We start from the raw sequence: 26,366 nt of genomic DNA on the forward strand, positions 1-26,366 counted from the left end.
TCGTACCTTTTACACCTTAATTCCCAAATTACGTTTATTTTAATACCTGAAGTGGTCTCAGTGCTTGATGATAACTCGGCTGTTACATATTCTGTAGTCTCTACGTTGGTTGTTGTTGCTTCCTCTGTTGTGGTTGTTTCAACTGATGTTGAAGCAACAACTCTGACAGCTGTTGTAGAATCGGCAGTGGTCGGGATGGTTTCTCCACTGGTTGTCCTCGGTTGTGACGTGGTGTATTGCATTGTTTGCCCATCAGGAGTGGTTGTTGGCGCTAATTCTGTGAAATAATTGAAGTCAAAATAGGTTGCAGTAGCGCAATTTAGGAATAGTGCTGCCAAAGGGCAGGTTTAAGGGGTTGGGATTATAATAGGGTAGTCTATGTAAAGACCATGGCAGCCAAAGCCTGGTATAATATTTGTGCAGATTCGCTGATTAATTATGCAAGACAACCGCATCTTGACCTCTAGATTTTGACCAATCAGCAGGAAACCTTCTACATCGGGTCTTCGGTCATTCACACATTGTCGCGTCATAGACGTGGATAAAAAAAAACCTAGACACAGCAACAAAGGCCCTGAGAAGAATTACAAAGTTCTGAGGTAAGAAAAATGTCACACAATGGACCCTAAACTTATAGAATGAGACATAAGAGAAAGGCACACATAGTAAGATTGGCAGAAGTATTTATAAGAGCAGAATTGAACACAAGTAAACACTCATATTTACCAGTACAGTTCATGGCAGGGCCTCGTCTCCATCCACGCAGACACTTACAATTTCCATACATGTCACACTTCCCATTACCACACTGTCCATCTGCAGTGCAGTTTGGTGATGTGGCTATTTAAAAAAAACCGCACACGCAAAATCAACAACAGGCAATTAATAGTGAGATACTGATGATAGAATTGCATTTGATTAATCTTAACCATTGCCCTTCCGACTGAACAATCCAGTTTTCAACTTGGGATAAATTTTGAGAGACCACGTTCGAAATAGGCAATTTTGTTCATTACTCCAGCTCCAACTCCGAAAGGAAAGAAGTGTGATTTCGAAGAAAGTAACAGTTGTTCTATACTAAATATCTTTAGATGATGATCTTGGCATCATTCTGCAAACAGAAATTAACTTTATTCCGCTATAGGTTCTTCTCAAAACCGATGACTCCAATAGAGTTTGATCACTTGACAAGGTGTATCCACAACATTTCTCTCTAGTTTTACTCCTTCTTCACCATACAATTACAAAATATCATAAAGGCACTTCCCTGCTTTTCAAAGCTACAATAATTGCAACCATTAATTAATGAAAAAAATATCTTCAAGTGTGATCCCAAAACGTCCAAGTTTGGTTGAATCAATCAGGACAAAGTATGTATGGGTTAGCATGACTACCGTCATTTTACCAATGCATATAGGCCTACGCTTGGTTTTTATGATATAATTTAGAATGTACAGCAGAGTTCATTTGAAGATAATGCCGATTGGTCCATGGATCCCGTGTTCAGAATTAATAACCCGCACTGGGCGTTTTACAAAAGCATATTTCAACACTGTGTGTACTACTTACGCCTTTCACACACAACTGCATGAGTGTCGTCACATCTTTTAGCATGAAAGTTATTACTTCCAGACTTGAACAAAAGACATGTCTTATCTCCACCTCCTCCACCGTCTCCTTGCACATCCCATGTGATGCTTTTTCCAGCGCCCCACTCCCATGCGTTGTTTTGTTTCCTTCCATCAGTCCACATCTGAGCTGGCATGTTTGTCGCCGGCTCCTTTACAAAATTCACCTCCTCTTGACTGGTAATCACGGGTAGATGGTAACCCCGACTGGCACACCAATGCCTCGCTCCTGATGAGTGGTTTCTCTGCCCTCCATAAATCATGTAGCACGATTTCTCAAAACTTATCTCCGATGTATTGCATGGGATTTCTAGGAAATAAATAAGCCATAGAAAATGTTTCCAATCATTCAAAACCAACAAAGTAAAATAAAATTGTAAAAGTCGCGCATTATGTGTGTTTAGAGGAAGTATACCTAACACACTGTACACAATGTATAATATAATAACTAGCAAGATTTTGTGGGGACTAGGTAATTCAAATTAAGCTGCAGAATGTTGGTTGAGGCCTACTGTTCAATAGCTGCAGCAGAATGGTAACAATGAGGTGAATGAAGATGATGATTTACTTTAGCTTGTATGCTGAGACCAGTGAATTTCTGCTGACCAGTAAAAGAATTAAGTTGAACAGACCACATAGCATAGAGCGGCATCTTATGGCTGTGATGCAACTGGATCCAGGAAAAATACTTCTTTTCTGAGGAATAAGGCGAAATTGTTTGGCCTACTCTATTTAGAGGAGCAACTTTGATCTACGACATATACTTTTACATAATGCTCTGACAACTGACAGTTTTAAAGGTGTACTGATGTAATGGTTAGTCTGGGGCCGGGAGTCGATCGGTGGGGGACGGGGGAGTCCCCCCCCCCCACTTTTTAAAAAGTTATCATATCATTTGTCCCCCCCCCCCCCCATACACACACACTTTTTTGTCCCCGGAATACAAATTTTAGCCTTTACTTGCTTCTATAGCTCGTTTAGATATTGAATTATATTTTCACAAATTTGGAATTATTGACTGCCAGACAAAACAAACAAATTGAAAAATCAATTTTTGGGGAGGACGGGGTAGGGCCTATACATCTTTAATTGAAATATATTTCCGAGAGATATTGCAGGCACAATTCGATTGTTTAAATATTGATTGCCCTTTGTATCTCAACCTGGCGTCCGCGCTGACATGACAACAGACTGATCAGCTCCCATCACAATGAACATTCATTGCCCGTCCGCTGAAGTCAAAGATGTACCGTCCGTATTCTTCAACAAATTCCCCCTAGATTTTTCAACCCGTATGTTTCATTTTAATGAAAAAAGACCCTTATCATGGCCATCTGCACGCCCTAGTCTGAGCATAAGCCTATCATCCGTTGTTCAACAGAGCCCGCACGCTCCGCAACAACGTTTGATGTGTGCATGAAACTGTTAGGCGACCGCCTGGCCCAGCCAATCGGAGTTGACTTTAGAAATTGTGACGTCATTTCTAGTAAAAAATTCGACCTAAGCTGTTAATTGGTCAATTGGCTATATAAGACCCGATAGAAGGCCCTCGCTGAATGGTCAGAACTTCGAGATCAAGATGCACCCCTTCACGCATATCATAGACGCTTGTTGTGCATACAATAATTTAGCAGCTATTCCATAGACTCGGATAAATTACTTTAATTTTGTGTTGCCTTGCGAAAAACCCCAGATCCACCCTTTACCACTGTGCCAGATGGCACACTTTCTTAAACCACCTTCAATGATCGTTTTCTTCTGAATGATACCATTTCAGGCGGAACAAATTCACAGGGTATTTGGTACCAGTCCTATCTTCACTTTGAGCAAGGTTTTTCTCGTTAAATCGGTAGTGCTTTTACAGATAATTGTAAAATAGTGTTTGTATATGCTTAAATGTAACGCAAATTTAAGAGGCCGACGTTTGCCTTTTTTTTTAACCCGTCAAAGGCCCATGGAGGTATAAGATCACTGTTTTGATTTCTTTAGCATTATTTCACTGGGATTATTTATTTCTCACATACCAATCTCCCAATTATGGCTTAGCTTTATGCCGATAACAAGGAACAAAACCCGTTACCGCGGTCAGAAGATCTCGTTTAACATATCGATAATAATTGCATATGGTATATAAATGAATTAAATCTCAAAGCGAAGATGGTGAATCCTCTTTTTTTTTTTGCGAGGCTCCAGCGTCGGCGCGGAAAAACACGTACCGTCATTATTTTATACCATTTTAACGCTTGGAATCTGCACTTTATCCCTGGTGAGTATTGGTTTGATATTTAATAGAGTTTTAAAACTATTTGTGTTCAAATAAAGGCATGTCGAAAACAAACTCAACCGATTTCAAGGAAAATCCATGAGGCGGGACACAATATGCAAACTCGAGTCACACTTTGAGCGCGCTTTTTGAATAGGTACATTTGCACGTGAATCATGAGCATGATAAACCATTTCCACATTAGAAAATATGCGCATGATTGATTTCCCTTGAAAAAGGTTGAGTTTGTTTTCGAAATGCCTTTACTTGAACATACATCATTTCCAAACCCTTTTGAAGATCAAGCCGATACTTACCAGGGATAAAGTTAGGATTCGAAGCTTTAAAATGATATAAAAATAATGGCGGCATGTGTTTCCGCGGCGACGCTGTATAATAGTGCTCAGTCTCAACTGAATGCCGACCTGTACAAAGTCTGGGAGGCGGCAGAGTATAATTACATGTAATTTGAGGACCTAATTACAGTTCTTTTTTGAAAAAGTCGGGGCAACCGCGATTCTAAACCATCCAGCTGTTTGGGAAGGTTAGGGATAGGATGATATTTTACTTCCAGAGGCAAGGCTCTTACCCAACTTCCATACCTTCACTGGCATAACGCAGAAGGAACTTGCAGGGGAATATCTTTTTCTAGAGGGTGCATTGCACGGTGACGTTAGTCGTAGTTTCAAACAACGATCGAAGGTACACAGGAGCACGAGCTGGGGAATGGCCCCACGGACCCCGCCCCTTCCCCACTATATAGTTATGCCATGCATTGGCCACCAAATATATGAGATCCACAATCATTATTAACCAACTGCATTTTGATTTTCACAACATGATACTCACCAAATTCCATCGATACTTCGACTGCGAGAAGGCCTACAAGCATGGCAAATCCAACTTGAATGAGCTTCATGATTTTTGGCCTTCCGCAACCGATCCGTCGGACATGGGACACTTCACAAATAGTTCCGATAATGTAGCACTTCAGTCGCCTTACACAAAACGTTTGCAAGAGTCACTCATGAATAAAAGTCTTGGTTCTTATGAATGGCAGTCACAAACTAGCACTCGAGCCCTGCCCATGCCAATTTATACAGAAATATTAGCAAGGTACCAGGCTTGCCATTAAGTCTCAGATCCCGTATGCGTCTGTGGAGTGATCTGAATTACTTCATGTTACCAGCGAAATGATAAATAATTTTCGTATCAAAAATGTATCTTTCCACCGAAATCAATAACCATAACCCGAACTGTCATGTTATTGATTGAGCCGCACTAAATTTTTGAAACTCTCCTTTGTGGGGGAGCTATTGACACAGTCGATGACGAGATATTGACATTGCGAGATATTGATGATTCCAATTCGTATGGGCCGAAGGTATATATTGATTTGACTGCATTCGCCTTTTTGAATATTTAATCGTGTTGTATTGTAAACACGGTTGCCATAGCATTTTATCTGTACTCTTGAATAAAGACATTGTTCACTTTCCCAAAATATAAACCGATTGAACCTGTGCTTCAGAAACCTCAATTATTAAACAATAAAATTGATAAACGTGCGGATGCCTGTTTACATTTTTAATGCCAAAATATGCCATTTTTTTCTATAGTTTACTAAATAAAGAAGCACAATATTTGATTCGAAAACCAAGGTCTCTGAACACCCCTCGCGCGAGCTAGTAATAAGGGAATAAATGTGTGCTTGGCCGGTTTAGTGTTAAATGTAAGTGCTTAGTGTCTAATACCGGTCAAGCACATATTTCTTCCAATTCATAAATACCTTTTCGGTCTTTATCAACTGTTTAAGACCGGCCACGGCCACAATAGGAATAGGTAAACTGTGTCTTAGGTACATTTGTATTTATAAATGCCAAATATAACATCTAAATAAGACGACTTTTATAGGACTATCCACCTTACACGGACTACATTTGGTTAAGAATTACTATTTCTTTTGTCTCATGTGGTCATGACTCATTTCACTCTCACTCCTGTCGGAATGTAAAGCTAAAGCTAGCTTGCTTTCTTCATGTGCTGTTATACAAGGATGGGACTCTTGGTGTTTCAAATCTACAACACGTGGTCGAATCATCAAAATAAAACTTATCTTCACACCGAACTCAGTCTTATGTTGCGAGCATAAAGCATTGGAATATTATCAGGCGAGCAAGAAGTTATGAGGTAGGAACAGAAGTAACGATAAGAGTAACTGACCTCAATAAACAAAAACAAAAACAAAAACAAAACTCAAATCAAAAAGCAACAAACAATCACACCAAGAAAAAGATATTCACAAAGGTATAGGCCTATAGAGCACAACTTGTTCTTTTCACAGATATTCGGTTTTAATGCTAGTTGACTTTTCTTCAAATATAAATGCCGACTTTACAACTGTGATATAAGAAAGCAGCAGGTTCACACATCAACATTCTTCTTTGGCTGTAATTACTTCTATAAACATAAACTTACCATTTAATTTACATCTTTATTATCCATAATGTACAGTATTCACAATCATCGACCCTATAGAATGGGGGTCGAACGGGTGGTTTGTCTTTGTCGGTCGTCAGTGTTAAAATCACAGTGTGACGTTGTGTGTTGTCTTCACAGTGTGTTGATTTAATACTATTTGCAGTGTTAGAAACCTTCTAATCATATTCACAAACGATGAACTGTTTGGGAATTTCTTTACAATTTGGCAAATGTTAAAACAAATATTCGACAAGTTTAATTTTTTTTTTACATGTGCAAAGATCTCCGAAGATCAGGGTCTCTAGTCATTGTTATCCACAAAATAGTTTAGTTCTAGAAAGTCGAGGCCAAAAATGCGTGTGCCCGAATAGCAAGACAACGCATCATCCTTCGTCTCTCAAACTGATTACATAACATTTGCTAAACAAAAAAAGAACTTAATGTCGACTTTTATCAATGTCCATTTAATGTTAAGTGGGTGTAATGATCCATCTCGAATTTGGAAATCAAACGGAAATGTTGTTACAGAGGTTTATCTGAAGCTTAATACATGAATATTATGTTGAAACATTCATGTAAAACAAGTATTAAGTTTGATCCATACGTTCTGGTTAGTATTTCGATTTGAAAATGAAATCTAACTTCATAACCCTATTTTTGAATGGCAGGGAAAGAGAATTTTTTTCTTATATAAGATAGTAGAAATTGCTTAATTGTTGTATATGAAGGTTGCCTCCTGTATCAATGGTTACCAAATCTTACCGGTTTTTATTGGTTTGCACCAAACAAGTGGACACAAATGCAACATGTGGTGTAAAAATACTTCGCATTGGCAAAAGATGTACATTTTTTAAACTTCATTTTCATCATAACCGTAATCATCGTAATTCTCATCATAATTCTCGTCATAATTCTCATCATAGTTTTCGTCATAATTCCCCTCGTAGTTCTCATCATATTCCCCATAGTCCTCGTCATTGTACCCATCCTCGTTGTACTCCTCGTCATAGTCGTCGTAGCCGTCGTTGTCCTCCCCGTAACCACCCTCGGGGGACTGCCTTTCCCCAAGGTCCGACAGCTCCCGTCCCTCGGCCGATTTCCTACCGGCGGGGCTGAGCTGTCTGATGCGCTTGATATCCTCCTCTGGATCCTCGATTGAGCCCGGTATACTGGTCCGTTTGGACTTGGGGAGTAGGTTGTTGACATCGCCTTTCTTGCCTCCTCCGTAGCCGGTGATCAAGCTTGTGTAGTCGGTGGTCCCGTAGCTTGCTTTCCCTTTCATCTTGACGGGGAATTCCTCCATGAAGCCCCCTCGCTTCGTCCCGTCGGCTGAGTTTCTACCCTGGCTGGCCCCGTCGCCGGCGCTGCGCCTAGGGCTTCGCCTACCGGCGCTCCGCCGTGGGCTTCGTGTGCCGGGGTTCCGTCGTGGGCTCCGGCGGCCGGCGCCCGGCGGGACCATGGTCGGTCGGAGGGTGTTGCCCGTATATTTTGGCTCCTCGTATTGAATGTCACCCACGGTAATAGTCGATACAGCGCTCTAAGAAATGAGATAAATTGTTCAAAACTTGAGAGACGGTTTTTTTTCGAAAGCAATATACCCGGGGCATTTTTAGAGAGTATATCAAAGTTCTGGACTAATGCGTCTCGTTCAATCAATAAATACAACTTGATCATGTTTGATTGCACTATTGGTAATTATTTACTGACTTACCCGACTCGTTCCCGGACGAGACGAGACTTCGGAGTAAATGTCCCTGTCATCGTCATCATCATAGTCGTCCACTGTCATTGCTGTTGACATTAATCGGTGATTGAAGGTTAAATATCATTATTCGTTTCAACTTATATTTTTATTTTAGCCAAAGGAATTATTCTTAAAAAAAATATTGCTCAACTAGAAAGAGGAATGATCCAATTGGACCCACATTGTCCTGGCAAATAATTCCCATTTTTGGCATGAAGCGGTGCGATGCGATATGATGCGAGGGTGCAGCCTAACCTACACCAACTCGGGACTTGGTCGCCGCTCTTCCCTGCATTAGGGTCCTCAGCTCCCCCGTGTCACTGTGACCAACATCCGTCGCAGCGTGTCGGTGCACGTGACTCGAAAATAAAACAGTCAATATGTATGCTATTGTGTGGCTAATGTTTAAGTGAAATTCACGAACTTTTGGCAGGGCAAAGTTTTCAACGTCTTTGAAATAAGATCACTGAAGATCAATTTTGGAGAAATATTTCAAAACACCAAAAGCATGAAAAGGTACTATATGAATCATGATTGGAACAAAAATACCACAAAAGTTAGGCAATTTCCCACTGGTAAACCATTTAGCCTTTCATAGAGAGAGAGAGTGTGACTGATTTATTGCATGCTGACATTTATAAACCACACATTGTACAACGTATAATTGACGTTGATGCATGTAGACGTTGATGGTGCAATTTTTTTTAAAGAAAAATTCAAATTGATTAACTTCACTGACTGGCTGATGCAGTTAAGTTACTGACTTACAGGCATTAAAGTTCCATTTCTTGCTGGGTTTTCCATCGACACCCTGGGAAAGAAAAGCAGAGAACTCCCCTGAATTAAGAAAATCTTTCTGAGATGTAATTTGATCACGATGTGACAATTAATGATATAAACCTTTCGGAAAATCTACTCTCTTTAAATTCCCAAGTCGGATTTGATCCCGATATCGGGGTCGTACTTGACCTGATGATTTTTAGGGTCAAAATGACACTTGTCCGTGTCAAACAGACATGGTACTTCTCTGGATCATTTTCCAGAAATTTTAAACCTCAGTAAAAGTACCATTGTGACCCAGCATCAGGACAAATCTGACCCTGCAGGTTTAAGAGTGTATGGAATTCTTCGAAACATAAACATTTTACCTCTCCATCTGTGACAACCATTACATACAAAACTTGCATCTCAAAAACCATCACATCACTTGGAATAATGACTCTTACAGTGCAAAGGTTTTCTAAAATGTCTTTCAAATATCAAGTAAATAAACTCAAGACAACAGAATTGACATATGACAGCTATGCACAAATTGCAGGTGAAAGTATCCCATCAACTATATACTGACACACACATAAGATCAATTGAACGAAAACGATTGATTGAAATGTCCGACTCACATAATCAATGTCGTCGTCTTCATCGGCATCTTTAATCACTGGTGGAGGGTCCTTCTTTAATTTCCAAGCTGCTTTAATCTAAAAAAGAGAAAGGCGCATTCAATTTCAAATTAAAATGGATGAAATTTGTTCACTTGTGTGTTTTGCTTCCACTGTGTAAAACACCTGTCATTCTCCCTCATGCAAACATGAACAAGTCTTTACTTCAATTGCCTATACAGACTATGTCATCAATTCGTAATTGTTTACATAATGTGATGTCCCTTTTCAGAAAACAGTTCTCTCCTGTACTGCATATTTATCCCTTGAAATACGAAATAAAAAAACGATACTAATAAAATGACCTGAACAGCTGAACTTCAGTCAACGAACCTTTCTTTTTTTAATGTCAACCTACCTCTGAATTAAGAAGTAGCTCTGCTAGAAGAACAACAAGGCCCTACAAAATAAAGACAACGGATTTTAATTACTCCACTTACTGCAGCCAATCAATATTTCCTAAAAGCATTTAATTTTTAGTAGGAATTTGTTTTGACACAAGTCCCACAAAATGCAGTCATCGCTTTTAGGTTACGATGGCTGAAACAGGTTGGTATCAGTTCTTCCATCTGGCTCCAATAATTAAGTGGACAGAATTATGTTAAACAACGAAATAGGCTTCTTAAAAATCTTGACTTTACCACTAGTCTCCTGGGTCATTACTCTCTAAATTCCAAAGAGTGAAATTAGGGACTAAACGTTTTAGAGTGAAAATCACTCTCATTTTCGATTGAAATAGTCTGAAAAATGAACCACTTCAGTCGAAGCTCGAGTGAAACCTCGATCTTTACGATTGAAGACATTTTACTCTCAAACGTCTAGTCCCTAGTTTCCGACTGTGGGAGTGAATCTTCACTCGAATGGAGTGAATTTTCACTCTTTGAAATTTAGAGAGTAACACAGTATACGAAGAAACATTTTGTCGGTAATTCACATTTTACAATCAGTTATTAGTATCAAATGGAATTCAAATTTGGTCTACTTCAAAACTGTTAATGAAAATAAATTCCTGCAGTTTGAAGCTATTAACAAAAAAAAGTACACCCAGTAAAACTTTTCATACCAAGTTATAGTGTGAAACCTACTTGGGAAGGGAAATATAACAAAAAACGTGTTTTTGGTAACAGTTTATAAACATTATTACGCGTTTAGGCCCTATGATGAGAGACGCCATTTGCTATAGTAAAAGACCTAGGTGAAATTTCAGTTAGATTCACGTTTGGAGATACCCATGTACCAAAACAAAGCCTCCAACTGCCGGTTTAAGTTTTGCCTCCGCTTAATTGTTACCGAAATGTGGCATTCAGGAAACAGAATTTTGAACATTCTGTTTAAATGTTCCGTAATGTTTACCATTTCATTGATATGACATAGGCTCTTTGCTATACGATAACTAATCATTACATTGCTGAATTACTGTAGGATTCCAAGGTGTTACACCAAATTAGATGGACATTGTTTATTGCACTGTTTAAGGCAAAGTCCGTAATGAACATGTTATTGAATTAGTCTTCGACATGTTATTGAATTAGCCTTTGGCGCAGTACAGTATACGATACCATACAGGGCGAGTAATAAAAAAGAAACCAAAATATCGGGACTATTGTTTTAATGAAGGTCTGCACGTAGCACTTTGAAAATCTAGGAGATACAAACCCAATTCATAAGCTTTCTTTTAGTACAAGAATGATTCAAATCACTCATGTACTTTTCAAGTAACGGAATTTTAAACACAACCACCGTTTTAAAGTTCTGTCCACTGATCACATAAAAGGTGTGCGTTCTTTCAGCAAAACGAAAACAATTCACACATCCCTATGTGATTTGTTTCGTTTTTTGCTGAAAGAACACTCACCTTTTTGTGATTCGTGGACAGAACTTTAATAAAGCGGTGGTTGTGTTTAAAATTCCGTAACTTGGAAATTACATAAGTGATTTGAATGATTCTTGTACTAAAAGAAAGTTTATGAATTGGGCTTTCACACCCTAGATTTCAAAAGTGCTACGTGCAAAACTTCACTAAAACAATGGTCCCACCTTTTGGGTTACTTTTTTTTTTTAATTCGCCCCGTAGATCGAGGTACAATGATACTTACCTGAACGCAGAGTAAACCACCAAACGCATAGCCCAACATCTCCATCTCGAAAGACTTGATTCCACTGAAGATGGTTAGATCAACCGATAGCAGGATGGCAAGGAAACACCAACATGTACCCCTGTCAAATAAAAACATTTAGCAAAAACTGAACTGCCGTTCTCGAATCAAGCAGTTTCAATTCAAATTTTCGGTTTCCACATACTACTGAATTGAAGTTCAGATGAAGTTCAGATGAATCAGCGTCAGATTTGACTTGGCAATCTTCTGCGTCAAAATGGCAAATTTTCGATCCAAATTGATACTTAGTTCTGGATCAACACAATTTGTCATGTCTAGTGTGACATTTTTTCAAGATTACAATTTTTCGTGTCAACTGGCCCATGTCAACTGGCCCCCAAAAGTGACTCAGTCTCAGGGAGGTGTCATTTTGACCTGAAAAAAAAAGAGTCAGATCAAATCTGACCCGGATCCGGGTCGAATGATGACCGGAGACCTTTTAAGAGTGTAGGCCTTACGACATTTGATCGATTCTGCTAAATAAAATAAGTTCCTGTTTGTGTCAAAGTGAGTTACTTTGAAACTTGGAAATTTAAAATGAAATTGGCCGAAGTCACTACGTGAGAAAAAGCTAAATACTTAAAGATCGTTGATAATGTTATGGTTTATACAAATTTCTTTCTCATAAAACTCACTTGATTTTGTCCAGTTCTTCCACTTCTCTGACAAAGAGGGCGTGCTTTTGTGACATCCTGATAGCGCGCAATGAGAAGAGTAACATGAAGAGTGTGGCCTGCAAAACAAATGTGGAATTTAAAGGTACAAAAAAAGGAAAGGATTAATAATTATTCTTAGGAGTATAATTATTCTTTTAAAAATGCAACAGTTTTCCAGAACAGTAATCCAATCGGATTATGAACATAATATATGAATCATAAGTTCTTTCTTGCTATTTTACCTTAAAAATGCGAATCTTCTGGATACATGTAAACTTCTTCGTGTTCTACAGTATGAACACTAAAAATTATCTTACCGCACTCGTGACAATTGGTGGATAAAAGTACGTTGCGTTGATGATGACGTCACCAGCGTTTAGCCAGCACCTACACAAAAATAGATTTGAAGCTTTTTCTTATATTGCGAGCCGCCATGTTTTTTGTTGTTGTTGTAATCTGCCAGAGTACTGAACATAATATAATGATACATGGGTGCTACTTTTGAACACGATCCCCTTCAATAGGCGTTTTGGTGCAAACAATCCCTTCGAAAGTGTGTAAATGGATCAATATAGAGCTGGACAATACAAATCCTATGGGAATTGGCCTGGGTCTGATCTTTTCCTCCAAAATTCTGAGTCAAAAGTTCAATCAGGGTTAAAGGGGCACTCAAGGTGCTTTCTAGCTATGTCTCAATAGTCGATACTGTCGTCGATACTTTTATTTCATTGGTTCAGGTGAAATTGATAATCAAATTAGTGCTAACGGCTTCTGAGCCGCACATACCTGCTTCCGCTGCCGTAAACCGCCCATTTCCAACCGCCTATTCCACCAGCAATCACCATCGGTAGAACTAGAAATACGAATCATGCGACTCAAATTTAGCTTTTTTTTTGCAAGCACTTTGAACATTACCGTCACCAGACCACTCGATCTTTACACTCAATTGAAACAGTATGGGCTATAATAGCAACAATATTATACACTTCTGGAGATGAAATGGTACTTTTTGAATTGTGTTTAAAAAAAAAAAGCTTAGTTAGTTGTACACAATCATTTAACGAATATTACCGTGCAACACAATATAACTATTATGGTAGATTACGGCATACGGGTGTTGATGTTGTAATGAAATTTCAGAAACATGAATACTGTTGTGACTTACTCCAACCAACGAAAACGCAGTGCCACGTTTTGACCTCCCCTTTGGTGAAGTCTGTTACCCTGGTGAAGAGCAGCATCGCCATCACGAACAACCAGAATGAGGATGCGAGGATGAAGAGATGGGATGCCAGACCGAACCCCATACAAGCCCACTGGTTATCAAAGATCCAAGCAAGGACAGAAGCGCATTACATGAAATCCAATAAATATTTTTTAACCAATTGGACACTATAGTTATGCCTGGATCCAAAGTCTTGTTATTGTTTAATTTAGAAAATGTGCATTATCTCATAAGACCGACTGTTTTACCTTCAAAAAACGAAACACTTTGTTTGGCCATCAAGTTAAACCATGTTCGTTGAGTCAATTTGGTTACAGAAATTGTTCTATCTCAGTGATCCATGGTAACCACGTTAGTTGTGTCCTTGAGCAGGAAACCTTACCATAATCCTGGTGTATTAAAGGGAAAACGTCAAAGATATTCTTCTCAGGCTAATTATCGTGAAATGTATATATGACCTAACGCTACTTTTTAAATAAATGTTAATGGAGAATTATAGGCTACAGCGTTACCAGAAATTTTTTTCAAAGTCTTTCCCTGTAAGATTTTGTACAACAATGAACAACAGAAATTTGGCCCTATAGTGGATTTTTGGCGATGGGTGATGGATTAGAGATATTATGTGGAAAACAACCGACGACCTTTTAAATATTTATAATTCTAATTTTACCATTTTATCATTGGCTCATTGGGACCTCTATATAACAGCACTTTGCACACTGACATTGGTAGAGATTGTTTGTGTTAAAGTTTTTAATATTTGTTTGTTTGTTTGTTTGTTTGTTTTACGAAGAACCTCTATACTGACCTGGTTTAGTTCGGCCAAGTTGGCTGTGGCGTACAGCAACATAAGGATGAGGTAGCAAATGACGAAACTAATTTGAGCCATCCTACGCCGGCCATTTAAAGTACTGAAAGGACAACGAAAGTAAAATAGTTACCAAGTTAAACATCAACTGGGGAGCGGATAGAATAAATAAAAAACATGTTGGGAATTGCGGGGGATTGTAATCAGTAAACAGTTTCTTGGAGAACAATGGTTAACATATTAAATATTGACAGCTGTAAGGCATGATTGCAATCATAAAAGTTTTGATCGATACTCATATCATAATTTTAATTATCCAGTCAGTCTTACCCGAGATATATCAAGATGACAAGGATCACGATTAACGGGACAGCTGAAACGCCCCCACCGACAGTCATCAGCCAGGTATGAATGATGAAGTGATAGTTAATCTCCTGAATCATGATCGAAAGGGGAAAAAAAAGAAGTTTGATTGATTTAAAAAGATATAATCAAAGCTTTACAATGGGCAGTGAGAAAAATAAAGGAAATTTCAATCCATAAAATTGATCAGCTCTATACTCCTTCAGTCTATCAATTGTATCCCAGTGCACTGATTGCCAACGTATCGATTATTGATAGCTCAAAGATGGACAAAGGTGTCTGTTTTGGACGATGTATTGTAGTGATCGTGTTATTTCCGATGTTGACGACAATTTTGATAGATTAATAAACATGACATTAGTCATGGGCTTTTTCTGTGGAATAAAGCATGCCGAAACACTCGATCGAGGAGTTAGCATCGAATGACACCGACAGAAATTGTATTACCATCGACCTTTCGTTATCTAAATGGATTCACTTAGCTGAGAAGCTGTTAATGACAGGCACGTTCTAAGTATTCTTACTATTAATCTAAAAATAACCACAATTTTATCAATAGACCTGAAACGTAATGACGTCACGTGTGCGCTGTCTTATGAGCCAGGTGGGGACGAGAGCCATCCAGCTTTCATAAGACAGCGCACAAACAAAATGTCATTACATCTCGGGTCTATTGATTATTGCTGAAAATTTGATAGACACATTTACACTTGACCGATCGACTAAGCTCCAGCTTGTGGCGTTTTGACCAATCATAGCCGTGATTAATGTCCGACATACGTGCTTGCATGCATAATGATTCGGCTGGGAACATGCATTAATAGACCGGTCTTTTACCTCCGCTTCTGAATCCAGGACAAGCAGGCCGAAGTTGGTCGTGTGGTTGCACACGCAGAGTGTTGTATCTGGACCAGAGCTGCTGTCCACCAGAAAGCAACCCTCAATGTTCCAAACACCTCCTTCATCCACACTGAAAAAACCAAAGTTATTTATAACCGAAAGGTATGTATATAAAAGGAATGTGATGACGTCACCACCATTGTATAGTGGTACATTATCACCATTTGATTTTCGTGCATGTTTGATTTCGTGTGTTTTGAAGTATCCAAACTGTAACAAAATCTTAATGTTATGAACTTGTATTTTTTCTTTTTATTAAATCGCAGATTGTTTCCAGGTATAATTACTACTTTTCCTATGTCACTTATTATTCAATTGTCACGTCAACAATAGAGAATGTTGGATATGGAAAAGGACTGGGCAATTGTTTTTTTTTCCTGTTGAAACCTCAAATATGTTAAACTTACCGATCTGTAAAGTCCCAAAACACGCAAATTGCCTCTTGATGCGATTCGATCTGGAGAGAAAATTATGACATAAGTTATTTATAAAATGCAAACAAAACTCATTATTCATTCACCGATATTTTTTTCATAACAAAATTGGCCCCGCAAACACCTTACTTTTTCGATTAAATAAACTCAACCACGAGTATATTAAAGGGCCCATTAAGTGAATTTTTCTTAGGAACATATTTTGTGCAACATTTTACTCCTGTTAAATGTAAGAAAGATAGTTGACATCCCTTTTTGGTAAATTCTATTGAAAAGGGGACCTCTTCAAACATTCAAATTGTCCATGCCTTTCCGGAAAACTGGGGCAGCTGATGCTGTCATTTCAGGAAGACACTGTTCAATTTAATATACGTTTTTTTGTTCAAATTGTGAACCCAAAAATGTACTTATTGAAAATATTTATGAGAAAACTTTGCTCGATGGCTTGCCGTGTAGACCTCTTGGCACAATAACGAATCACCAAATACAACAACATTTAAGACAGCGAAATATCCCAAATTCTGGCAACGTTTACTACTAAAATAGCTGCAACATTGAGGTTTCTGCCTGATTATGGCATCTCTCTTTAGCTCATAAATATGGAAATTCGCATTAGCATGAAAACCAAAAAGGCACAAAAAAAACCAAACAAATTGAAAATGGCAAAACGAAAATTGAAAATTGGGTTATATGGGACACAAAGGTGCCTTTGCAAGGAATACATTAAATAAATTACATTGCATGGGCCCTTCAAAACATTAACTGCTTGTAACCCCCCCAACCCCCCCCCCCCAAATATCGTTCAATGCCCCGACAGTCAAGACACCTTTTCCAGAATGACTTGACCTAATTAATTATACATTAATGTTAACCAGATCGACAATTATACGGTATCATAAATATCAATTTTATCAGCCGTCATCCGGTGTGCACGTTACCTGTTCTTCGTGGTACAGTTTGTATGTTGTTGGTATGGATGTCTGACTCAAATCAGATTCCTTGACGGCTGTGAAAGAGACTACATCCGCCGACAACACCCGTGGTCTGAATGTGCTGCAGAAAATATACAAATAATGTAACTTTTAGCAAAGTATTCAACAAAGTTCGTTCTGTAATACCACAACCATTACCTCCAGTTTCTCATCCTCCATTGCCTCCATTTCCCATAAAGTTCCATTTTACCCAGAGTTAATAATGAACATCAATGTTTCCTGATATATTTTGTTGCAGTTGGATATTTGCTTAATACAGGCAAAAATTCAAGAGGAACAAAATGATTGCATTTTGGGGAATATAAACTGACTATTCTTGTATTGCAGAATCTTTTCAAACTTGCTGCATTACTTAGGCTCTCGTGGAAACTCAGACTCGTTTATGTATTTCTATACAATAAAGCAAATACATTGCAGTATCCATAGAGTACAATTATTATTATTAACATATACACGATACATGTAAACGCTTTTGTAACAGTTTGTGAACGTTTTATTGCGTTTAAGGGGAGAGACGCCATTTACTATATCAAAAAGCCTGTGATAAAATTTGGAGTCTGATTCATTATTAAGATATCCATGTAGGCGTACTAAAACAAAGCCTCAAACAAAATTTTTGCAGCTGCTTATGATGGAAAATTGACTTGAAGGAAGACAAATCCTAAACCTTCCGTTTAACGCCTCGTGAACGGCGCCGTTTAGGAACATTAAACGTCTTATTCAACTTATTATAAACGCTTCCTAACTTCCTAACTTCCCAAACAGCGCCGTTCAAGAGGCGTTAAAACGACAGATTTATACAGAAGGTTTATATGAGGCGTTTATACAAGCGTTAATGTTAACGGTAATAATTCTCTCCTTAAACGCTACAAGTGTATAAAACAATTGCCAAAAAAAGCGTTTATAATGCGTTCAAAGTTAAAGAAAACGTTTTACATTTTATGCAAAGCACACAGTGGGTTTAATTTCTCAATGTATTTCCTTCGTACCTGTTTCCCCGGATATCATCCACGACAGACACACCAGTTCGGCTGGTACCCATGATGTCACTGATGTTGCGATAGCGGACGCCAACCAGCGTTACTACGTCCGTTGCTGGAAATCATGGATAATGGTAAATTGAACTTGCCGTTACATAATTCTTAAAAAAGTCAAAAATTCTAACAAGACACGGCAAGCCTAGCAAAGCTGGTCAAAGAGTGATATTTTCAATGGAAACACCTTTGAAGAGAAAGGTTCACTAGCTTTTCACAAACGAAAAAAAATCTTTCAAATTGGGCAAATGATTTATTGAGTTATGGCCAATTAAAAAAAAAGGTCGATTTTTCATTCATTTTGTTTACGGTATTATCAGTTTAGGCCTATTAGGAATGTGATAGATTTGGGTGAGAGTAGTTTTGCTTTCTTTAATTTTTAATTTTTGCAACAATGGTCATTTCATGTTTTTGAAGAAACTGTTTGGTTAAATTCTTAGATGTTTACTGTGATACTCCGCCTCTGCTCGGTAACCTCTTTCAAAGGATGCAAGTTTCGGCCCGTGTTTTTATTGCGGCAGTCAAAATATCAGTCGCCGTGGACAAAATGAAAAACGGTACCTGTTTTCAATTGACCATAACTCAATAAACATCTTCGGAGTTGCAAAGCCAATGAATTATACTCTCTAAATATGAAGCGATATTTGCGATGTATATTTTTATAAGCTGATGTGAAAAAGTGCGGGATTTGATGGTTCGGATGTTTTTGGGACACCCTGAAAATATGCACCTGCAAAACGCCGTTCATACTTGACGGAATACTGACATTCGTATGACAGAAACTAAAAATGAGGCTTAGGCGATTTTGTTTTCGTTTCGTTCTTCATAATAAAAAAGGGAAGTTTATCAACATTGCATAACGTTCGGAGGCTGTACAGTTCAAAGGGTCTCACCTTGAAATTCCACAGTTTGCAAGTAGTCCAGTGGCACTGCTATACCTTCATTTTTGTCGAATTCAAAGAAAACATCACCCTCAAGGAATTCGCTCCAAGTTTTCTTTTCTAAATGATATTCTGTAAAGCAAAAAAATAAAGGATAAAACCAAGCAAATAAAGGATAAAACCAAGCTTTATGAGAACAAAATATAGTTCACTTAAAAATACACCACCTGCAATATATTAATATTACGTGCAACTTGAATACGAAGTGAACGAGATTTATGACACAAATATTCCCATTTTTTAACGCGGATCAATTGGATAGACATATATTTTTGATAATTCAGAGCATATCCTCCGATTGTACCAATTATTGTAAAACTAGTTTTACCAGTGCAGCAGATAACAGTAGTTTACTTTTGTCCCGCCAAGCAACAACTTTTGACTTTAATTTTCTCAGAATGCCGGGCGTATACACCGCAGTGTTCGATGATCCTTGTGGCTTAAACCCCGTGTATACACGGGGAAGCTACTCGAACGCATTCTATATGAAGTTATTATTCAATCATGTGATATCTTGCACACATGTATTAAGGTAAATGACATTACTATAGCCTGCAGGGAGAAAAAAATGCAGTCGAGAGGGATGTAGGATTATTAGTATACTTAATAATTTAGCAGTTTGGTTTAAAGTTACTTACCGATATTCTTGACACTGCTGAACGTTCTAGCTGATCTCTCCAGCATGTTAGCCAGCAGAATCGACAGGGTGTCGATTGTGCCTACCACAGACGCAAACGCTGGAAATAACTGACATTAAAATGTATCCAATGAGCAGTTTAATATTTCTGTACATCATCCTTTTTGTCATCTGTTAAGTATTGCTGCATCTGAATGTCACATCAATTCTACACACTCCTTTGTTTGTCTCCTAACAAATTTTCAGTTTGTATGTTTTGTTTAAACGGAAAAAGCTACTTCTTTTTACATTTTCAAGCCTCTGAAATACACTTTCATTCGGGCTACTTTTGCGCCCATAACCATGTAAAGACTTCCAGTGAAAAGCCATTCAGCATCAATTAACTATACAGAACTTTGTGCATCTGGAACCAGCTTTGCATAGTCTGGTTTCAAGTAGGACATGGATGATACCAGCTTACCTTCCTTATTTCAAGCCAGTCCTCGTGATACTGTTCATCGATGAGTATGTCACAAATCTCAATGATGTACTGAGTAAATAGGAAGACAAAAATGATCACTTTTAAAACAATAACTAAATAAGCTACATTTGGATCACAGTAAACTGTCAACGGGCACTGTTAGATGCTGCAAATCTCGGTTCATCGTTTAAGGCCTTTCTGTGTTGACTTCATAGGCCGACCCTTTGAAAAAATCCTATAGATTCCGCCACTGCCTCTCTGGGGGACACTTTGATCCGACGGCTTAGGTTGTTTTGGATGGTGGGTGACGGAACCCCTTTCCGCCAGGAACTCGGGTGCGTGTGGCAATGACTCGTGACGGAGCAATATCACACCACACACAGTTCTGCCACTTTGTGTTGTAGTATTAGTCTCCCCATAAAAAAAATAGTTCCGCGTAGTTAAGTTACTTAATAAAAGCCTCTTCAATGAAAAACAAGAGCTCGTCCAAAAGAATCGATCCACGTTTGCAACTGCTACATTTCACGTTAGACCTGATTTGAAAGTTGCCAAATTGTAGATTTCTTTCCTTCGTTTAGACTATAATTCGCATTTCATATCCCTTTGGCCGAATTAGCTATATGTTACGATTATATCAAGGAATTATATTGTTTTACCGTTACTAGCCCATTTAGCTCTCCAAAGTCGGTGGCATCAGTCAGGCTGGTACCCTCGAACATCATGCTGGTCAAGTCCCCGACGTAGATGTAGGTGCAGAGGACCTCCCTTGGGGCGGGGTCAACCCCCTCCTCACCCAGGACGTCCAGCATGACAGACATGGTGCGGATGGCACTGTCGTAGCTGGCGATGTCTGGGCGCTCGTCCGGGCTGAGTAGGTAGGTGTCGTTGTAGTAGATAAATTGCAACGTCTCCTGTTCATGAAATGTTGAAATTGAATAGCTGTGATGGTCATGCTAACGTCCACAAAACAGATTGAATACTCTTAATTTTTGTGTGACAAGTGGCAGTTATATTCAAATAAAGTAAATCCAATAACATTTCCATTCTTCTATCAAAAATACTTGCCAGAAGCATATATACAATAAGGAAGAGTTAAAATATGAACAAATTAAGAAGAGAAACAAAAACTAAAGGAAGAATACATGCACCAATATGAGTGTATATGATTGATGGCTTTGTGATAACAGCAGCTATACTTCACAAGCCTTGTGGATATAGGACAATACAAATCATATGGGAGTTGGCCTGGGTCTGATATTTGCCTCAGAAATTTTGGGTCAAAAGTTCAACCAGGGTCACGTCAAATGGCCACTCACGATGCTTTTTAACTATGTCTCAATATGGAACTTGTGGAGTATGGATTTTTTTTGACGAAAAAATATGACGGAGTAATTAAACATTATTTTATAATGTAATAACAATGTCGCACACCACAGAGTTAAGAAGTGAAACAAAAACAAACATTTCTCAAAACCAACTCAAAAGAGATATTATTCACATAGTGTTTACCACAAACCTTCCATTCTTTGAAACAAAAACGGAGTACGTGGCTGTTCGAATAAGCAAGCTTAATATAAAAATTAAAAAAACCTACACAAAGACGAACATAGTGACACAGGACTTTTACAAAAGACAGTAAAGACTGGAATTAAAAATAAGAGGATCATGAGGACTGAGTTGAATTTAGTAAGGATGACAAGAGACGTATTGAAGATGATGAAAGGAGTTATGACAAATAATATGACAGAAGAAATCTCCTGTACCAGGATTTAAATCGACCATGATCTTTTGCCGTGCGCAATGGTATTCGATATACAGTGAGGGCCATGTGCTGAGAGATATATCTATAGTATATATTGCAGGATTACCATGAGATGTTTGCCTCTACGTGTTTAATTTTAGAAAAAAAGTATTATCATGTTTCATGGTAGGGTTAACATTTTGATTCAACTTTTTCTTCTTCAGGATTCTACAGCGACGGACTTACCTCTAGTTGTAAATCGTCGTAAGTGGCGATGAAGTCGATAACGCTGGCATTAAAAGACTCAGACTTGGTGGCCATGAGTTCAGCCAGTAAGATCTCCTTCTTGGTGGGTGGAGGGGGCGGGGTAGGACCCTGGGTCGAGTTGTCGCCTGCCGTCGTGGCGGTGAGGGTGACACTGGTGCCATTGGTCGTGGTGACAGGGGCATCCGTGGTCACCTGGCCGTAGACGACTGTCCCTGTTGTGCCAAACAGATAACATCAATTTGATTCCTACACTCTTCACATAGCCATTTCATTGTATAGGACTTTTCTAAATACACGGATAAAAAGGGTACGTGTTCTTTCAGAAAACGAAAACATTATTCACATAGGGATGTATGTGAATTGTTTTCGTTTTGCTGAAAGAACACAAGCCCTTTTTGTCAACCGTGGACAGAAGTTTTAAAACGGTGGTTGTGTTTAAAGTAAATGAGTGATTAGAATGATTCTTGTACTAAAAGAAACTCATCAATTGGGCTTTCATATCCTAAATATTGAATGTGGTACATGCAGAATTTAATTAATGGTCCTGGCATTTGGGTTTCCTTTTTTTTTTCTCTGCATGTATAATTTCCCAATAATTGTGTTCGTGAAGCAACAAATATAGTTTGTTTGGTTGTCATTTCAGATGGACAAACGTCGTATCATGTTTGGCACCGTTCGGTTGAATCGACTTTAAATAAATTCCGCTTTTGTTGTGACGGTTCTGACACTAAGGGTCTTGAAGTTGCTCTACTCTTGCTCTTGAAATATATTCGATTATTTTTCTTGTATAATGAATTTATAATTATATGCTTTAACGGGAAAAGCTACCTTTTCTATTTTGGACGTTTCAGCCCTCATAAAACACTGACAAATTGTAGTCATACAAGACCAAATATAATTTGGTCTTGAATGACCACAAGTTTTGGTTGAATTTAGCAGAAATTCTAACCCAAACAATTGGTTATAGAACAACCCAAGTTTGGGTAGTTCCAGTTTTCACCCTTTCTTGGGTAAACTTAACCCATGCAGGCAATTTTTCAGTGATGACGCTTTTATTTTGGGCTGCTCATAACGCACAAACATATGGAATACAATGCTGGTAGATTGAAATGAGGAGCACGAACACTGTTTGAAATTATATAATCACTCATTGAACCTCTCTATACAACATTAATGTTGCTTACCAGGAAATAGATGGAAACATGTCAAAGCCGCTGTCAAACACCACACCTGCAGATGAAATAAAAGAGAAACAATTTTCCTCAAAAAGCTGGCTCATTAAACAAATGTTATTAGTATAACTAGGATATGTCGCCAAGTTATAAAAAAAAATGCTATTAGGCAAAAACACATTAGGATACCTAGGATATTTCGCCAAGTTATAAAAAATATAATTGCTATTAAGCAAAAACACAGACGAATAGTCAATGTGACTACATAGTGGCATCTTCAGATTATTTCTAAAAACAACAACTCTCGAGACTATTTAGTAAAGGTTTTTTTCCGTTTCGGAGAGAATGATACGAGTGTTAAAGGAAACGAAGGAAAGAGTGTTGCATCCTGACCGACCTGACGCCGCTTTTTTATCTTTATCTCAGTGAAGGTCAGCCGTTGCAACAATGTTGAAAAGACATGAATCTCGGACTGAGAATCATTTCCAATTTTGTTAGAAAATACTTTGAACATGCACTCGACTCTCCACAAACTTTGTTCACAACCAAAGAAGTGGCGTCTGGATACTACATTTCCCCCCTTCATTTCCTTTAACGCTTTCCTTTATAATTCAAGTTCAAATTCCCTGGAAAGATATTTTAATTTCGTTCTAGGACGTCGTGGGCTCCATCGTTAATTTCAATTTCGAATGTACACTAGAGGCTTCATTTCTGAGTACCGGTAATTCTTGAATGAAGTGTAAGTCACGAATGTCGCATTCTAATTCACCTTAGTTTTGGGAAATTCGTCTCGTGGAAATTCCTGTTGAATTGAAAGAGCAAATTTGGTATAATCTATTGGTCCAAATTCAAAAATGAAACCAACAATGGAGTCCAACGACATTCTGGTACGAAATGAAAGTACCTGTTCTTGGATTTTGAATGAAAAAGTGCTATAAAGTAACCGCTAATGAAAACTTAAAAATGTCATTACTATAATACTCACCAAAAGATATCCATTGCGGCGATGGCCGAAACAAAGACCGACGAGACCCATCGTGCCCAGACGCAAATTCCTCCCTTCCTCCGTGGAACGCCTGGCCGTAAAATCCCAAAGACGCTCAAGTAAGATTATCCCTAGAATTCGTGGTACGCCGCATGACGAGAAATCAGCCGGAAAATGCTAAATACCACGGGCAAAAAAACCCAGGATTTTCAGGCTGGCCTTAAAAGTGAGACCAGCAACCATGGTGGTTGCACAAAATTCCGCTCGATACTCGGCCTCGAATGTCGTCGTCGATGAGACCTCGCAGAAAATATCGATTGGAGGGGCAACTTTATATACCCGTTGCTACAACCCAAATGGGACCGAGTTACTACCTCTACACGATTAGGGTAGATGTCTGAATGGTCAGATCTATTGGGATTAGGATTGATCAAAAGGGATATAGGTCGTAAGGGTTATAGATCGATTGGGAATGAAACATTAATGAAGTTTCACAAATAACAACTGGCGTTTTTATTATTCCGAAATGGAATGTGTCTTCATTTATTTTGGTCAGTACTATTCAACAGTCCACACGGGAGAGAATTTCTCTGACCAATTTTTGTTTGTGATTTGAAGACATCTTTGACTTCCAAAAGCAAATAAGCGAACTCAGAACTATAAAATTAAAAAAATATAGCCTTCGGCCAAAAGGGAAAAAAGGGATGTAAAATTTGCTGTTCTAAAACAGCCATGAAAGCCCCCCCCCCCCCAAAAAAAAGATTGACAAACATTGATGATAGAAAAAAAACATAAACACGCCAAGCCAGCAAATGCCACATGGCACCCGTGGAACCCTGGAAATTTAACTCAAAACCTGAAAGTGATTGACACTTAAATTTGTCCACCCGTGGTATTTAAAATATTTCAATTGTTTTTTCCCCTATCAATTTTCAAGTTGTATACTTTGTTTACACGGAAAAGGCTGAGTTTTACCTATTATGGATGTTTCAACCCTCTTAAACTTCTTGTTTTTCGCCCGCAACGCACAAAAAGGTACTCACAAAATAATTATTCTCGGGCCGAAAATACTTCAAAATTTGCTAAGTAAATATTCTTTAATTAAATGGGCGGGTTTGCTTTCGATGTCTCACTCAAAAGTGAATACATTTGTATTGCTATAGAAAAATGGCAATCTCAAAACTAAATCTACACGAGTTGAAAATCGAAGACAGCACGCCGAGAGCAAATTATGCAGAGCTCATCTCCTTCAACCCATCATAATAATAATTAATCTCCTAAAAATCGGCTCGGGTGATAAAAAAGCAGGGTCTGGGGTATTGGGGGGGGGGGGGGGTCGTCTTTGCACACTACGCTTGAGTCAGCATTTCTGTATCTTGAGTCAGCATCTCTGTATGATGAACACATTATCCACATCTCAATAGTTGATTTGTGAGATGCACAGTGTCGATATAAATGCGAAATGGTGATTTCACAGGCGGGCAGATGGCTCGACTCTTTCTGAGCCGCATATCCTCGCATCATTTCTAATGGTGAACCTATTTTATGATGCGCCAATACGTGCTCATGCACATCATCGTTCGGCGACCAAGAGAGAAATCTTTTGGCAATGTGCGCAGTTCGTGATCGATAATAAGACCGCTATATTCAGACGCCACGTCGCACTATCGACTATCGATCGATCAAGAGAATTGAATCTTGCCTCTTGTTAAACTCGGTGCTTATGTAACGGAAATATGCAATCATTAAAATGTTCCTTTTGTGTGCCACTTTATTTTTAATCTAAATAACGATGTAAAGGGCGTTTTGGTGCCTTTTTGATTTTATCCAGTGCTAATGCAAATTGCCATATTCATGAGAAAAGTTGTGATGTCATTCAAACCAGAACTTCAGTTTCTCATGAGTTCAGCATTAAAAGTCACCATAAGTGTTAGGAGTTTAATGTGGTTATTTGTGTGTTTTCAGTGGTTCATTGTTGTTTCAGTATATGACAGTAAGACACGGGGAAAATCTTTATGCACAAATGGTTTCAACAAGGAG

The 26,366-nt window shown here is 38.5% G+C and overlaps 1 protein-coding gene across 1 annotated transcript; it reads right to left on the bottom strand.

Annotated features, from left to right (window-relative positions):
• Positions 1 to 7,032: 7,032 nt before the first annotated feature.
• Positions 7,033 to 24,693, bottom strand: LOC119739506 (adhesion G protein-coupled receptor B3-like). The gene is made up of 23 exons (XM_038214479.1): positions 24,327 to 24,693; positions 23,354 to 23,399; positions 22,149 to 22,381; positions 20,818 to 21,072; positions 20,162 to 20,230; positions 19,703 to 19,811; positions 19,017 to 19,136; positions 18,079 to 18,184; positions 17,036 to 17,150; positions 16,071 to 16,120; positions 15,601 to 15,733; positions 14,731 to 14,834; positions 14,401 to 14,503; positions 13,533 to 13,683; positions 13,154 to 13,220; positions 12,685 to 12,754; positions 12,347 to 12,444; positions 11,652 to 11,772; positions 9,914 to 9,955; positions 9,517 to 9,594; positions 8,885 to 8,927; positions 8,084 to 8,163; positions 7,033 to 7,909 (listed from the first exon to the last, which is right to left on the bottom strand). The coding sequence occupies exons 1-23, from the start codon at positions 24,375 to 24,377 to the stop codon at positions 7,223 to 7,225; spliced, it is 2,931 nt and encodes a 976-aa protein (XP_038070407.1). The 5' UTR covers positions 24,378 to 24,693; the 3' UTR covers positions 7,033 to 7,222.
• Between the last annotated feature and the right edge of the window lie 1,673 nt (positions 24,694 to 26,366).

This window comes from Patiria miniata, unplaced genomic scaffold (assembly GCF_015706575.1).
Source record: "Patiria miniata isolate m_02_andy unplaced genomic scaffold, ASM1570657v1 HiC_scaffold_30, whole genome shotgun sequence".
NCBI lineage: Eukaryota > Metazoa > Echinodermata > Asteroidea > Valvatida > Asterinidae > Patiria > Patiria miniata.